At 48.1% G+C, this 18,009-nt stretch overlaps 1 protein-coding gene across 1 annotated transcript in view; it reads left to right on the plus strand.

The window, feature by feature from the left end:
• Nucleotides 1–18,009, plus strand: part of LOC110526241 (docking protein 4-like) — a 50,848-nt gene that overhangs the window by 24,261 nt on the left and 8,578 nt on the right. Inside the window, exon 2 of the mRNA XM_036980596.1 lies at nucleotides 11,413–11,717. Coding sequence (XP_036836491.1) covers nucleotides 11,652–11,717 — 66 coding nt within the window. The 5' untranslated portion in view covers nucleotides 11,413–11,651. The remainder of the gene's footprint in view (nucleotides 1–11,412; nucleotides 11,718–18,009) is intronic.

Here is an 18,009-nt window from a genome sequence, read left to right on the forward strand (position 1 = left end):
TGGGGTCGTTTTCGTCGCTCCCTAAATGGATGCCGTCTTCTCCAAGTTGAAGCTGTTGAACATCACAGAGCAAATCTGAGAAAATCTGTCAAACTCACAGAGCTGAAGTTATTAACCCTATGAAGACGTGTGCACTCACACACACACACACACACACACACACACTCATAGCATTACACTGCAGTCGATCTGCTCTCTCTCCTTCCCCTCCCCACCTGATCGATGGCTGGAATGCTCCATTCTTTTCACCTCACTAACCTCTCCAAGGGAATGGAAGTGAAGTGGCTCATGAAATTGACCTGACACTGACAATCAACCCCTTTTTTCTGTCGCACTCACTTTTTTTGCCCTCCCTCCCTCACTCCCTCGCCCAGTGTCGCTCCCAGAGAGAAGATGACATATCTGGATCTGTCTTGCGCCTAATGTAGCATGATCTAATTCAGCTGAGATGGGCACACCTGGCATTAGATTAACCTGCCCGGGGCACACCTGGTGCTCTGGGGATTTGATTAGGCTGAGATAGGCACAGCTGAGAGAGAGAGGATACGGGGGATTGGATTCACCAGACAGCAGTTCCAACTGGTACACATTGCAGGGAGAGCTGCTGTGCTGCTCTACAGCTCAGCTGTTAACTCATTTACATACACACACACACATGCATGCTCACATGTACACACATACACACACACACACACACACACACACACACACACACACACACACACAGAAGGTCTGTCTGTTGGAGTACAGATGCTGAGGCGTCTGTCTGTAACTACAACCAACGTCATGATGATAGTGGAGTCATTCCCCTTTCCACATTAGGTTACATTCTGTATCCTGCTACTAACTCCCCCTATTCCTCTCGACTCCAGTTAGCCAAGGCTCTCTAACACGATCTGCCTCTTAGCCTCAAGCTGTCTTAGGCAGTATCACAATAAGCATGCCCTCGCTCATAAGAACTCAAACTGACACAGGCCTCTTTGCCTAGACACATTTAGCCTCCAGCACACACAAACCTCCTGCATTCTCTCCTCCTCCTGTCAGCTAAGCAGCTCTCCTGCATTCTCTGCCCTGCCTAAGACTCCTGTTGCCTGAATACAGATGTCAGATATGTGCAGTGTCTATTACTTTACTGTTGCTTTACTGTTGCTTGTATAATGTTCTACCAGTGTGTGACCTTTATTCATGCCAGCCCCGGCAAACGATCGGCTGCGAGTGATTCAGTGCTGATAGGCTCGTGGTATGGTGATAGGAGCACCGATATGTGTTTCACCAGAGAGGATTGCGGCAAAGCGAGAGGAATAACTGGGCCCAAAATCTGTCTTCTCTTCTTGCCGTTTTTTTTGGTTCTTCGTTGTTTTTTTTTTTGCTCACCAAACGAGGTGTTTTTGTAAGGAGGTCAATGAGAGTGTAGTATTTGGTTAGCAAAAAAAAATGACTAGCTTATCTGCTACCTGTGGCTTATTTGATCAAACGGAAGTTGTGTAATGCTTATGTTTTTACGAGTGTATTGATAGAAGTAGGACAACTTTGAAAAAAAAAAACACTTTCTCTTGAAGTTGTGCCTGTTGTTCACATGGGTATCTGCCGTCTCATTGGCTAGAATGGTCCCACCTGCCTCAAGAGCAGCCTCTTGAGTATCTGGTCAATATATGCATAATGGGTCATCTGTGGTTTAACACACTTCCCTGCCTCTAGCTACCACACCTCCCTCACATCTCAACAGGTCAGGAGGTCCATGTAGCTGCTGGCTCTGTGTGTGTGGTTCAATCCATCTTCCAGCAACAGGGCAGAGTGGGATCCATATCGAACTCTGACATCAACAATACAACGCAGAGAGGAGAGAGGGAGCAGGAAGGGTCAGTTATCAGGCGAGAAGAGAGGAAAGTGCATTTCAAGACAGCCATACGGTAGATTTGGCCTCGTTGTTCCCTCAAAGCTGCAATCGGGCGGCGCAGCTCCCCCGGGACTGCCTCGCAGAAGACATTTCAGCTCGCGCGGAGAAGCATCAGATTGAACTTTACAAAAATGTCTAGTTTTCCCCTTTAGTTAACACTACTGTGCGAATTGTGCTCGAACCAACGCCACTTTCAATGCAACATCCTGAAACAAAACGAACTATGCAAGAGATTTTCTTGTAGGCAGAGCACATTGGAGTAGGATTCTATTGCATTTAAAGGCATGACTCGGGCCCATACTGAGCTGGACTGTGTTTACAACGTGAGTAGATGCGCTTGTTTTGAGATCAACGCGAGAGCTGCATCTTGCCACCTGTGCACATTTGTTCAAATTCTTTGCTAGTTAGTGAGTTATTATCCCAGTTATAGCTACTTTCTAGTCAGCAATGGGGGAGTGGTTGCATCCCACAAGAGCACAAAACGTGTGCATTTCTAGACATCTTTGAAAGCAAGTAAGGTAAAGAGCTTTTTAAAGGGGCAGTGTTGTATTTTGAGACAGGCTTGAATAAGCTAAGTAGCCAATAGGCAGAGGGCAGCATAATTTGTCTGATTCTCTGTTGTAATGGTATGGGAATAATAATGAGTTGTATTTTGTAAAGTGGTTTCTTGCATCAAACAACACAACATTTTCAGTCAACTCCTTGTCTGAAGGACAAGTGGATCAGCAGGTTAATGTCAATCCCTACATGTTTTTTTAGAAGTCTCAAGGAATGTAGGCCGACATTGAACACCACACGATAGCGTACTTGGCCACTGTTATAACTGTAACTTAAAGCAGGTACAAACACGGCGTTCACAGTAAACGTGCCAGAAGTTGCACAGAATTTTCACAATGTTCACGTTTGCTCGTTTAGCAGACGTGACATTTCAGTGACGGAATTTTTTTTTGTAGCGAACATTGGCTAGCCTCACCTTGCCACGTTCATTGGAATAACTGGACCAAGGCGCAGAAAACAATAAAGCGCAAAACGAAACGTGAAGCTATGCAGTGCTCACAAGCAACAATACATAAACAAGATCCCACACACAACAGGTGGAAAAAGACCTGCCTAAATATGATCCCCAATCAGAGACAACGATAGACAGCTGCCTCTGATTGGGAACCATACCAGGCCAACATAGAAATACAAAAACTAGAGTACCCACCCTAGTCACACCCTGACCTAACCAAAATAGAGAATAAAAAGGCTCGCTAATTCAGGGCGTGACAGTACACCCCCCAAAGGTGCGGACTCCGGCCGCAAAACCTGACTCTATGGGGGAGGGTCCGGGTGGGAATCTAGCCTCGGTGGCGGCTCGGTTCGGGACGTAGACCACGCTCTGCTCGCGGATCCCTCCGCTTCCGTGGAACCGGACAGTGGATTGTTGCCGGAGGAACCGGACTGTGGATCGTCGCCGGGGACTCCGGACCGTGGATCGTCGCCGGAGGCACCGGACCATGGATCGTCGCCGGGGACTCCGGACCGTGGATCGTCGACGGAGGAACCGGACCGTGGATTGTCGCCGGAGGAACTGGAACATGGATCGTCGCCGGAGGAACCGGACCGTGGATCGTCGCCGGAGGCACTGGACCATAGACGTCGCCGGAGGCACCGGCGGAGGTTCCGGACTGGGAACCCTTGCAGGAGGCTCCGGACTGGGAACCCTTGCAGGAGGCTCCGGGCCATGGATCATCGCTGGAGGTTCCGGACCATGAATCATCGCTGGAGGCTCCGGGTCATGGATCATCACTGGAGGCTCCGGACCATGGGAACCATCACTGGAGGCTCCTGACCATGGGAACCGTCGTTGGAGGCTGCGGACTGGGAACCGTCGCTGGAGGCTCCGGACTGGGGACCGTCGCTGGAGGCTCCGGACTGGGGACCGTCGCTGGAGGCTCCGGACTGGGAACTATCGCTGGAGGATCCGGACTGGGAACCATCGCTGGAGGATCCGGACTGCAGACCGTCGCTGGAGGCTCTGGATTGCAGACTGTTGCTGGAGGCCTGGTGCATGTAGCTGGCACAAGACGTACCGGGCTGGGGAGACGTGCAGGAGGCCTGGTGCGTGGAGCCGGCACAGGACGTACCGGGCTGGGGAGACGCACAGGAGGCCTGGTGCGTGGAGCCGGCACAGGACGTACCGGGCTGGGGAGACGCACAGGAGGCCTGGAGCGTGGAGCCGGCACAGGACGTACCGGACTGGGGAGACGCACCGGGCTGGGGAGACGCACAGGAGGTCTGGAGCGTAGAGCCGGCACAGGACGTACCGGGCTGGGGAGAAGCACAGGAGGTCTGGAGCGTAGAGCTGGCACAACGTCAGATGTCAACCTTCGCACGGCAAGTGCGGGGAGCTGGCACAGGACGTGCAGGGCTGGGGAGGCGTACTGGAGACCTGTTGCGTTTGGTCCGACACAGTCTTCACTAGACAGCTAGCACGCTCCTCAGGATGAGTACGGAGAGCTGACTCAGGTTGCATTAAACTGTAGGTGGAAAAAGGCTGCCTAAATATGATCCCCAATCAGAGACAACGATAGACAGCTGCCTCTGATTGGGAACCATACCAGGCCAACATAGAAATACAAAAACTAGAGTACCCACCCTAGTCACACCCTGACCTAACCAAAATAGAGAATAAAAAGGCTCTCTAATTCAGGGCGTGACAGTACACCCCCCAAAGGTGCGGACTCCGGCCGCAAAACCTGACTCTATGGGGGAGGGTCCGGGTGGGAATCTAGCCTCGGTGGCGGCTCGGTTCGGGACGTAGACCACGCTCTGCTCGCGGATCCCTCCGCTTCCGTGGAACCGGACAGTGGATTGTTGCCGGAGGAACCGGACTGTGGATCGTCGCCGGGGACTCCGGACCGTGGATTGTCGCCGGAGGCACCGGACCATGGATCGTCGCCGGGGACTCCGGACCGTGGATCGTCGACGGAGGAACCGGACCGTGGATTGTCGCCGGAGGAACTGGACCATGGATCGTCGCCGGAGGAACCGGACCGTGGATCGTCGCCGGAGGCACTGGACCATAGACGTCGCCGGAGGCACCGGCGGAGGTTCCGGACTGGGAACCCTTGCAGGAGGCTCCGGACTGGGAACCCTTGCAGGAGGCTCCGGGCCATGGATCATCGCTGGAGGTTCCGGACCATGAATCATCGCTGGAGGCTCCGGGTCATGGATCATCACTGGAGGCTCCGGACCATGGGAACCATCACTGGAGGCTCCTGACCATGGGAACCGTCGTTGGAGGCTGCGGACTGGGAACCGTCGCTGGAGGCTCCGGACTGTGGACCGTCGCTGGAGGCTCCGGACTGGGGACCGTCGCTGGAGGCTCCGGACTGGGAACTATCGCTGGAGGATCCGGACTGGGAACCATCGCTGGAGGATCCGGACTGCAGACCGTCGCTGGAGGCTCTGGATTGCAGACTGTTGCTGGAGGCCTGGTGCATGTAGCTGGCACAAGACGTACCGGGCTGGGGAGACGTGCAGGAGGCCTGGTGCGTGGAGCCGGCACAGGACGTACCGGGCTGGGGAGACGCACAGGAGGCCTGGTGCGTGGAGCCGGCACAGGACGTACCGGGCTTGGGAGACGCACAGGAGGCCTGGAGCGTGGAGCCGGCACAGGACGTACCGGACTGGGGAGACGCACCGGGCTGGGGAGACGCACAGGAGGTCTGGAGCGTAGAGCCGGCACAGGACGTACCGGGCTGGGGAGAAGCACAGGAGGTCTGGAGCGTAGAGCTGGCACAACGTCAGATGTCAACCTTCGCACGGCAAGTGCGGGGAGCTGGCACAGGACGTGCAGGGCTGGGGAGGCGTACTGGAGACCTGTTGCGTTTGGTCCGACACAGTCTTCACTAGACAGCTAGCACGCTCCTCAGGATGAGTACGGAGAGCTGACTCAGGTTGCATTAAACTGTAGGTGGAAAAAGGCTGCCTAAATATGATCCCCAATCAGAGACAACGATAGACAGCTGCCTCTGATTGGGAAGCATACCAGGTCAACATAGAAATACATAAACTAGGGTACCCACCCTAGCAAAAATAGAGAATAAAAAGGCTCTCTAAGGTCAGGCCGTGACACACCTTGGTTTTTCAAAGATGACAACATTGGGAAAAGACAATCGAGTAAAACAACATTCACAGTACAGTCACGGTAGATTTGTGACTGACGTGTGCAAGTATTCCGTTGACAACTGACTTCTGATATGATATGCCCCTTTAAATGACTCGGTGATAGTGAATGAGATATGAGATCAAGCTCACAGACACGGTTCCCTATTGTTATTCCGAGCATGGCATATCTCTGCTCTCTCTGTCAGGGAGCTGTACATTGTCTCCTCTCTTCAACCATAGCGCAGACAGGCCTTTTTGGGGATACACGTTTAGGTTCCCATGGTTACAGTGGATGTACGGAAAAGTGTATTTTTTTTTAACCATCTGAAATGTGCTTATTTTCCACAGTAGCATTCTCCTTCTTAATTCATACACATTGTCCTTTATAGTCATGTGTAGACACTGGAACTCCAGGTTCCTCCCTAAATGTGTGGCTGAGAGGAGCTGATGGGCTTTAAGAAGAGGTTTAGCAGCCAGCTGTGTGATCTAACGTTTCCTCTAAAGAAAGTAGAGAACAGACGACACCCGAAAGGCCCTCCTCAAAGCCGCTTGTTATCAAGTCGCTCTGTTCCAAGAGACAGGCCTGTCTGCAGCCTCTTGTCTCAACCTACACTTCCAGCCGGAACAGGTGTTCCTGCCTCGCCTTCGTTAAAGCACTGTTACCCCCGCCGTCTCACCTGACGTCCTTCTTTAACAAGCTGTTTGTTCCTCGTTCGCTGGGAGAGGAGCGAAGTGGGATTCACTAATCTCTGAATTCATTATCTGCCTATTACCATCCCCGGCACCTGGGTCCCGACAGACACTCCTGTGTTCCCCTCTATCATAAACACACATTATGAAGTAGTGACTGAAGATACTGTCTGTCTGTCTGTTCCTAGAATCCCACTCCCGGCTCTGTGCCGGCCTAGTGGCGATGCGCCGTCGTGTAAAACAAGCAGAGTACAATGGAGTGGTTTCCTGTGCTGACACAAGGCGTGATAAGGCTTTGTTTCTGTCGGGACAATGTGTTCTCCACCCACTGAACGTATATTAATACTAATGTGTTGCTCAGTGGTACATCACCCGCGGGCCGTTTACTGTCCGTCTCAGGGGGGAAAAAGCTGCCGATGTGTATCGATCGTGGGGAAAAAAAGGTAAATCAGCACATCTCAATGATTATGGGGTGGAGAGGGGGTAGAGGGAGAACGGGGCCCTGGTGTTTCACTGTAGAGGCTAGCACAGAATCAGTCAGTGCAGGATCAGAATCAATGGCATGTCCTTTTTTTTTGATGTTGGGTTTTGACAAGCTGATCCTCCATTGTGTGCACCCTTGCACTCTTTATTGATCTTCCTCACACACCAGCCCACCTCTGGCTGCAGACAACAGCCCCTGTTCTCCAGGTTATTCACTGCTGACCATGGATGTTGGATAGATCTGTAATACAGCATGTGTAATGTGTAGAGTTGTACAAATCCTCCTGATTCCTCAATCACCTCCATACGTACTCTATTGAAGCTCTGTTTAACTAAGCATCACCCTGGGAGTTATTTTATCTCACCGGGGTGCACATTTGTCTCATTTGAATAGCTTTCATGGGATTTAATCGCTTTCCAATTGTGCTCCAAGATATAATGGCACATCAAGTGTGTCTCAAGCACTCCCACTATGCTAACATTGAGCCAATCCCATCCACATAAGGATCCTCTGCTCAGCCGACATATATTCTTGTTCCCAGGCGTGTGTCTTTGCCAGGTACTACTTTCTTAGAATGCTGTTAGGAGCTTGGCAAGCTAGGTTACCCACCACGGTGACACCAGCAGTCCCAGAGGGCAACAGTGGAGCCAGTCTGCAGCTGTTTAGCTCTATATGTTGTGTGTGTGTCTGTGTGTCTGTGTGTCTGTGTGTCTGTGTGTCTGTGTGTCTGTCTGTCTGTCTGTCTGTCTGTCTGTCTGTCTGTCTGTCTGTCTGTCTGTCTGTCTGTAAGGTGTGTCTGTCTGTAAGGTGTGTCTGTCTGTCTGTCTGTCTGTCTGTCTGCCTGTCTGTCTGTAAGGTGTGTCTGTCTGTAAGGTGTGTCTGTCTGTCTGTCTGTAAGGTGTGTCTGTCTGTCTGTCTGTCTGTCTGTCTGTCTGTCTGTCTGTCTGTCTGTCTGTCTGTCTGTCTGTCTGTCTGTCTGTCTGTCTGTCTGTCTGTCTGCAAGGTGTGTCTGTCTGTCTGTAAGGTGTGTCTGTCTGTCTGTAAGGTGTGTCTGTCTGTCTGTAAGGTGTGTCTGTCTGTCTGTCTGTAAGGTGTGTCTGTCTGTAAGGTGTGTCTGTCTGTAAGGGGTGTCTGTCTGTAAGGTGTGTCTGTCTGTCTGTAAGGTGTGTGTGTTTGTGTGTATATGTGTTAGCCCCCTCCCCAGTGTGTGTGAGCCACTTCTCTAAAACAACAGTGCTGTGAGCGATTAGCCTGGCTCTGTCCTGGTTAATGAGGTCCTTGTTAAAGTTTAATGTCTCTGTTCCACCATTGTCAGGGAGATTTAGCGCCAGTTCCTCAGGGAGAAGATGCACCACACTGATTTCTGCCCCCCAGCGAGCAGAATAGTGATGCATGGGTTGACTTATAACCCGCAGTCCCCACGGTTATATCCGCTGGGTGGGTGTGTTTAGGATCATTAAATATTGTGTGGATGAAGGGAGGGTGGGTGGCGGGCCGGCCGGTTGAATCAAGACAAAACAATACTTTAAAATCCATATATAATTATTGTGCGATTTATATCTATAGACTACATTGATTTATATCTATAGGCTGCATTGAGGTTTTCCTTTCATTATTTTAGGCGATCTGGAGTTAGTGCATAACACGGAACCCAAACCGGCTGCGCACGTGCGCCATCGTGCGCTATCGTGCATGAATTTATTTTGTCCCCCTACACCAAACGCGATCACGACACGCAGGTCAAAATATCAAAACAAACTCTGAACCGATGACATTCATTTGGGGACAGGTCGAAAAGCATTAAACATGTATGGAAATTTAGCTAGTTAGCCTGCACTTGCTAGCTAATTTGTCCTATTTAGCTAGCTTGCTGTTGCTAGCTAATTTGCCCTGGTATATAAACATTGAGTTGTTATTTTACCTGAAATGCACAAGGTCCTCTACTCTGCCAATTAATCCACACATAAAACGGCCAAGCGAATCGTTTCTAGTTATCTCTCCTCCTTCCAGGCTTTTTCATCTTTGAACTTATATGGTGATCGGCATCTAAACTTTCATAGTATTACCACGACTTCCGGCAAAACAGTTCGTCTTTCAATTACCCACGTGGGTATAACCAATGAGGAGATGGCACGTGGGTACCTGCTTCTATAAACCAATGAGGAGATGGGAGAGGCAGGACTTTCAGCGCGATCTGCGTCAGAAATAGAAAGGACTTCTATTTTAGCCCTTGGCAATGCAGACGCTCGTTGACGCGCGCGAGCAGTGTGGGTGCAATAATTGAACAACATGGATTTCTAAATGTATTTTGCGATGCTAGCGCACGCGACGTGTCCGGTCGGGTCAGCATGTAAGCCTAGGTTTCAGGATCTAACTGTACGCGCGCCAAACAGCCTACACGGCAATCGCCAAACGCTTTTGGGAACGGGCAGAAAAAGTTAAAAGTCGATCCACAGAGGCAAAAAAGGACAATGTCTGAGTTTTAATTCAATAGAGAAAAGCTGCGAAAGGGATAGTGGAAAATGAAGAGAAGGGAGGGCCAGAAAAGTAAATGTTTGGGAAAGATTTGTTGAAGTGGGAAAAGAGGATGATAGCAGTGTTATGTGTGGTGATTGTTGGGTGTTACACAAATTGGACAGTCACAAGATGGGGACTTTAAATGGCACGTCAAGGGAACTGTAGCCTGCTGTTCTGATGGGTTAAATGAAAACTGTCTGGACACTGACTGTAGGTCTATAACCTTTCACAGCCTTAATATTAAGAATTTCTTGTAGTAAAATGATACACCAAATGTAGGCTAAATTACTATTTGGGAACATGAGTGGAGAAATAGGATTTCTTTCTTTCAGCATCTTGAGAGAATGTGCAATTAGATGCCATCTGTAGAGGTGCTGTCTTTATCAGCATCATAAAAGCTGATAGTATTTCAACCACATAAAATATGCATCCAAGCCAAACTGAAATCTTATCAGAAACATGTTGGGTCATTTTCACAGCTTCTATTCCCTTACAACCGGTCAAACTGATGTCATTTGGACATTTTTACACAGAAAATTGTTCATTTTTTTCTTTTTTTTGAGATGACAGAGAAATTTACCGACATCGACTAGATAGATCGGATTCGTTCTATTGATTTATGACATTATGCTATAATGACAGAAGAGAAGCTGCATGTATTTAATTATAGACAGTTTGACTAAACAGCCTACCAAAATGTCGGAAATTATAAGCAGAAACATAATCTAAATCAGGCAAATAAAATCCTATGCCCCCTGTCAAATTTTATTTTCATCCAATCTGATTAGCCTATAGCGCATATTCGATATTATCGAGTTAGGGTGGGGTACTGCCCTCGGATTTTCACTGTATCACATATAGTTATAGTCGGGTGGTTGCAGATGGGTTACTAGCAATTGCGGGTGGGTGCGGGTGAACAAACCGCTTACCCGCGCACCACCAGAGCAGAACCCTGAGAATGGCATCATATGGTCACAGGAGATACTCTGCCTGCCTGTCTGTCTCACTCTGCAATGCCTCCAATGGTGTTTGTGATGTGTCTGTGTGTGTACTTGTGTGCATGCTTAAATTGCATCTCTACGAGTGAGTGTACAAGTGTGTGTTTGAATGTCTGAATAGAGGCATTGATGCCATTGGAACTACAGTCCCCCTCACTGTGGAGCTCTGCATATCACATGGCTGCTCTCGATACTGTGTCAAACAGTCTCCATGACGGATCATTTAACCAACCAACATTCTTTTGATTTGAGTTGTTATTGAAGTAGCTTTTGGGCTTTGTCAGAAGAGCATTAGAAACAATAACGAAGTCATAAAGTCTGCTTTGGTTTACAGCTGTCCGGCTGAACTTAAAATGAGTTTCCCCTCGTTACTCTGTTTTCTTCTTGCTTGACTGGGAAGGATGGTCTCCGGAAGAGCCTCTGTTTCCAAGCCCGATCTAATGGTAGTTCCAGTAGCTCCGAGACAGAGGCTGTGCTGTACACTATACATAATGATGTGTCACAGAAGCCATGCTACCTACTTGCCCTCAATAATGGTGTCTGCCAAAGCAATGAATAATGGAGGATAATGTTCCGTGTGTCTGCAAGCCACTACCATTCTCTCCTGCCACTTTAATGAATAATAGATCCCCTGTTTCTTCTCCTCTCTCTCTCCTTCTCTCCTTCTTTAGGGACTGCAACGAAAGGACGATGGGGGACAACGAGCTGAAATAGAGGAGTGAGCGCAGTCTGAGGGCAACAGGATCTGAAAAGGAAGATTTGGCTGATATAGAGGAGGGAGAAGGTAACCCCAGGACTTAAGAGGGAAAGAGGAGGGGAGGGAGGGGGGTTAGGTGCAGAGCTGGACTGGAGGACAGAAGGACTGGATGCTAGCCTCAATAGGCCCCAGCAGGTCCCAGCTCCCACAGAGATGGCCTCCAACTTCAACGACATCGTCAAGCAGGGATACGTCCGCATGCGTAGCAGGAAACTGGGGGTGAGTGGAGCCCCAAACTGGACTGGGGGTCTTTTGGGAGTCTCTGGTCTGTGTGTGTGTGTGTGTGTGTGTGTGTGTGTGTGTGTGTGTGTGTGTGTGTGTGTGTGTGTGTGTGTGTGTGTGTGTGTGTGTGTGTGCTCGTGTGATTGTCTACTTGTGTATGCTTTTTCCATGTCTGCCCAAGGGAAAGATACAGATCATTTTTGAAACAAAACAAAAGATGATACAAAACAACTCTTTGTATCTCACGAAAGAGAAATGGAAAAAGTTTTTGGGTTGGTGTATTCCTACATTTTCTCTTCACCTCTGCTTCAAGCCATGAATATGAACATGCAGTATGGTAATGAAGTATGGTAATGCTTATGAGTCAGAACGGAATGACGTACATCTGGTTGTTGGAATTAGTCTTTTGGGGATGAGTCAGATGAATTATATGTCAATGAACACAAATGAAATGTTTTAATTATACACTTATGAATATTAGTCAGTATGGCACAGACTGCCTGATTTACATTTGACATTTTAGCCTCCAGTATTTCTACAGTCATCATAATGACTGCCAAGCACAATTTATCTTCTTTAGTTGTATTGATTCTCCTTGAAACTGTAGAGGATGTTCAATAATGACATTTGTTTTATTTATTCAAGTAAAATTCTCCTTAAATGGCTCGTTTTGGTTTCCCTCATTTCGCGGTATTGTTTTGCCTGTATTGGTGTGAGGCCAGACTGAGGCGTGTCCTCACGCTGATGTCAAGTCCAGGCGTCATCAGAAGAAGACTGACACGTTGTGTGTCTTTGAAATAATGAACTGGCTTCAACCTGTTCTGTGAGAAAATGCCTGGTAAAAGAAGGGTTATATTTGTATGGCAGGGCTGTTCTCTGTGTGGTCCTCTCATGGTCTTCTTCGTTTTCCCCATAGAACCATTTTTAGTTCCAGGTAGACCCCAGACAAGGTTCTACTTAGAACCTTTTAGTTGTGAAAGGGTTCACTTGGAACCAAAAAGAGTATTAGGCTAGTAGTTTGTGCAGTAGTAGTTTAATCCTGTGGTTGTGTTGCTGTGCTCAGGGGTAAAGACACAGGCTTAGTGTCAGTGTGATGTGGCAGTCCTCTGTGATGCACAGACTCGGTTACAGACACGGGAGCTCTAAGGAGAGATTAACCATGCCTGTATCTCTCTACCTACCCAGAGGAGATTTACAGCTGTGCACCCCCTCTAGGCTGGATTTGATATGCTACACACACACACACACACACACACACACACACACACACACACACACACACACACACACACACACACACACACACACACACACACACACACACACACACACACACACAAACACAAACACAAACACAAACACAAACACAAACACAAACACAAACACAACACAACACAGACACACTGGTTTCTCTCTCAGCTGGTATTTGGCCCAGTATCTCTTATTGTGGTGTGCATACGTGTTGATGATGGGACTATCCTTCCCCCTAACCATATATCCTGTCCTACCACCTCTTCCACCCACATAATCCCTTCTTCAGCATACCCCAGCCCTGCTAACCCTGTACAATGAACCTCATACGTCCCTCCAGCGCTTTCCATCTCTGTCTCATGGCATGAAGTCTCATCTCTTCTGTGGCTGTAATTATTACAGGAGGCAGGGTCTTGGGTTTCTGACCTGAGGAGAGCACCCCCACAGTAGTTAGGCTTCTCACTCTCTATGTCCTCCCCGCCTCGTTTTCTCTCTCCTCCGTGCCTCTGTGGTGGAGTCGCTAGGAAGTGTGCACTCAGCAGGATTGTGGTTACCGTGGTAGCGTGGGGGTTGTGACACATAGCTCCCCAGGGGAAGGCAAGCAGTGGATTACCTGAGTTTGGTTTTATACCCTCCTCTCTCTGTTCACTCTCTCTCGCTGTCTCTGTCTCTCTGTCCACTCTCTCGCTGTCTCTCTGTCTCTCTGTCCACTCCCTCTCTGTCTCTCTGTCTTTCTGTCTCTCTGTCTCTCTGTCCACTCTCTCTCTCTGTCTATCTGTCTTTCTGTCTCTCTGTCTCTCTGTCCACTCTCTCTGTCTTTCTGTCTCTCTGTCTCTATCTTTCTCGGTCTGTCTCTCGCTGTGTCTCTCTCTCTCTCTGTCTCTCTGTCTTTCTGTCTCTGTCTTTCTGTTCTCTCTCTCTCTGTCTCTCTCTTCACTCTCTCTCTCTGTCTCTCTGTCTTTCTCGGTCTGTCTCTCGCTGTGTCTCTCTGTCCACTCTCTCTCTGTCTCTGTCTTTCTCGGTCTGTCTCTCGCTGTGTCTCTCTCTCTCTCTGGATTCTTGTCACTGCATGTTTTTTCATGCCTTATTTTCTCCTTCATTTCTGCCTTTATCTATTATTTTCTTTCCTTTTTACCATTCATCATCTCCCCCTGTTTTCTTCTCCATCTTGCTGCATCTCCTTGCAGTCAGCACACAAAGTGAAATCAGAGGCCTTCACTCTGTCATTGTTTTAAGTAGATTCCCCCTCCCCCCAGCTGTTCTGTATTATGACTGCGCGGAATAACAACACAATGTCATAAACTCCCGCTTATGTGGCGCTAATGCTATTTACAGTCGTATTCCCGCTTCTCCTCCAGTTCTGCTATGTAACATGTGAGTCCGCATTAGCAGTTGAAACAAAGCCTGTGTTCGTTAGCTGTTTTACCGCTAGCTTCAGTGGACAGCCGCCCAACAACTCCGACTCCTGATTTCTGAAGACTATGGTCCAGTTGGTGCTCTGGCTTTCATCTCTGAAACAATTCCCTGATATTGTAGTTGTAGTTTATATTTTATTAAGCCCTTGTCACATCCTGACGTTAGTTCCTTTTTTATGTCTCTGTTTTAGTTTGGTCAGGGCGTGAGTTGGGGTGGGCATTCTATGTTGTGTATTCTAGGTTTTGTATTTCTGTGTTTGGCTTGGTATGGTTCCCAATCAGAGGCGGCTGTCGTTCGTTGTCTCTGATTGAGAACCATACTTAGGCAGCCTGTTTTCCCACAATGGGTTGTGGGTAGTTGTTTTCTGTCTTTTACCATACAGAACTGTTTCGGTTTTCATTTATTTCTCTTGTTCTTTTTGTATTCAGTGTTCGAAGTGAAGAAACTTTCAAAGTTCTTGACATTTTCCACATTGACTGACCTTCAGGTCTTAAAATAATGATGGACTGTTGTTTCTTTTTGCTTATTTGAGCTGTTCATAATATGGACATGGTCTTTTACCAAATAGGGCTATCTTCTGTATATCCCCTACCTTGTCACAACACAAGGAAATACATTCCACAAATTCACTTTTAAGAAGGCTCACCTGTTAATTGAAATGCATTCCAGGTGACTACCTCATGAAGCTGGTTGAGAGAATGCCAAGAGTGTGCAAAGCTGTCATCAAGGCAAAGGGTGGCTACTTTGAAGATTCTCTAATATAAAATATATTTTATTTGTTTAACACGTTTTTGGTTACTACACACTACATGTGTTATTTCAAAGTTTTGATGTCTTCACTATTATTCTGCAATGTAGAAAATAGTAATAAATAAGAAAACCTTTGAAAGAGTAGGTATGTCCAAACTTTTGACTGGTACTGTTTACACACACACACACACACACACACACACACACACACACACACACACACACACACACACACACACACACACACACACACACACACACACACACACACACACACACACACCCTAAAAAAGCAAACGTGCACGAATTCACACATACTCCAGTCAAAACACAATGTATAAACACAAAATACTGTCCACTTCTCTTATCACATACGAGCACACTCTGTCTGCACAGACCAGAACAAGCACTCAAACACACTATCTTTTTTCCCCCTGTCAAATGTGTACCCAGACAGTCACCTTCCTATTCCTGCCAAAACCCTGCCAGTCTGCTGCCACTTTGGCCTTGTAAGGCTGGACAGCTGGCCTCGCCATCTCTGTCTCTCCTCTATAGCCTATCAGAGCTGTTCCGGACCGCTGCTCTTCTTTGCTCTGTCCTCCCCCTCCTCTCTCCTTCCCCCTTATCCCCTCTTCCTCCTACCCTCCAGCTCTCACTTTCCCTCTCTCCCCAGAAGACCCTTGACTCCCCCAGTCCTCTGGTTAGGCTAATTAACTCTCTCTCTTTTTCCCTCATCTCCTCACTCTCCCTTTCTGCCTCTCCCTCCTGCTGCTTTTCAGTTATATTGCAGCAGTCCAATCAGACTAATAAGAGGCTGTTTAGCATTCCGCTTCTGTTAGCTCTCGTTCCCTATCGGTAGCGCTGTACTAGCTGGCCTCCTCTAGCCTCGGTGGAGGAACAGCCCTAATTGCTTCGCAGCCATCCCATTTGACTGTGCCCTGTTTTTTTTTGATGAGCAGGAACATTAGGGAGGACGGTTGATCAGGGAGGATGGAAAAGGTCTGAGGAGATGTGGTTTAGATAAACACAATGTCAGCCAGGACGAGTTAAATGTTTAATCCCACCTGAAAGAGATAGGGCTGATTTGAACTGACTGACTCTGACTCACTCAGACTGGACAGAACCTTCTGGAATAACAGCTCGGTATCTTTGTCCTGATCTCTCCTTGTTTTTTGACCTATGTATGTCTAGTCTAGGAATGTCAGTATGATCATGTGACTTTCCATTGTATAACCGACGGTATGATGCGTAGATTGCCTCTAGCTAGATGTTACACTGACACACGACGGATTTGTGGTTTTGTTTCCTCACCTCGTGTAACTGTCAGCGGTTGTGGAAAATTGCCAGCGAAAAACCTCTGAACGTTGTTTTCTCAAGTTCAGACAATTCTAACGGAGTCAGGTCAAACTACGGTCGAACTACTGTTTCTACGGGAGGGAGAATGGAGCTGAAAATAATAACAAGAGTCAGAAATCCAATGGTTCAACTTTGAGAATCAAGCAGACTCCCTTCACCTCACAATCCCCCTGCCTCTCTGAGCCCGTTCCCACAGCTACAGTGACAGATCTCTCTCTTCTGTCTCTCTCCTCTATTCCTGTCTCTCTACTTTTTCATCCCCCGTTCTTATTTCTCTACCTGAGCCCCCCCCCCCCCCCCCCCGAGGAGCCAGTCATTGTGAGCTTCCAATGGGATCAGCTTAGAAAGATTGGATGCTGACTCATGTTTCCCCTTCAGATTTCTAGGTGAATTTAAGTGAATTGGTTTTGAATAAGATGGTGCCAATCATTCCCATTCATTTTCTTTTCAGACCTGCACATTTCTCATATTCTGAACCACACAGCCTGTGTTTGTGTGTGTTTGTGTGTGTTTTGATGCCTGTGTGTGTTGTCCTGATTTTGTGCGTTGTCCTGTTTGTGTTGTCCTGTGTGTGTTTGTGTTGTCTGTGTTTGTGTTGTCCTGTGTGTGTGTTTGTGTTGTCCTGTGTGTGTTTGTGTTGTCTGTGTTTGTGTTGTCCTGTGTGTGTGTTTGTTTTGTTCTGTGTGTGTTTGTGTTGTCTAGTGTGTGTTTGTGTTGTCCTCTTTGTGTTGTCCTGTGTGTGCGTTTGTGTTGTCCTGTGTGTTGTATAATAAGCTGGATATAAGCGTGGTGTCAACCAGTTAGTGTTATTGGGCTCCCGAGTGGCGCAGCGGTCTAAGGCACTGCATCTCAGTGCAAGAGGCATCACTACAGTCCCTGGTTCAAATCCACGCTGTATCACATTCAGATGTGATTGGGAGTCCCATAGGGCGGTGCACAACTGGCCCAGCGTTGTCTGGATTTGACCGGGTTAGGCCGTCATTGTAAATATGAATTTGTTCTTAAATGACTTGCCTAGTTGAATAAAGGTTACATTTATTTTTTATTTCAAATCAGCCGGTTAATCCTGGAACCAGGCTGGGGTGGGGCTCGTCCCAACTGGGCTGCTGTGACAGACAGGATCTCCTGGGAGCTAGGGGGATTAATGTAGGCTAACTGCCTCTGGCCCCTTCTGGGGCAGTCGGGAGCCAGGGATGGGGAGGAAAACCAGGGCGGAGACAATTAGACTGAGGAAGGCAATCTGAGTGCAGGAGCAGAAGGAATGTACAGGGAAGATACATTAGTGGGTCTGTGTGTAATGTATTTGCACACTACACTGTATGTGGATCTTTGTGTTCCCGTCAGTGTGTCCAAAGAAGAGCTCCGATATCAATCTCTGAAAGGGTTCTTAAAGGGTGTAATGGTTACGATATTGATCATTGATAAACCTCATGAATGCCGAGCCCACTCTCGGTAAGTGTGTGACTTGACTTTTCACATTCTCTTATCGGCACACTGGGGAGATCAATAGTTCCTT

The sequence above is a fragment of the Oncorhynchus mykiss genome, chromosome 6 (assembly GCF_013265735.2).
Source record: "Oncorhynchus mykiss isolate Arlee chromosome 6, USDA_OmykA_1.1, whole genome shotgun sequence".
In the NCBI taxonomy this organism is placed as follows: Eukaryota; Metazoa; Chordata; class Actinopteri; order Salmoniformes; family Salmonidae; genus Oncorhynchus; species Oncorhynchus mykiss.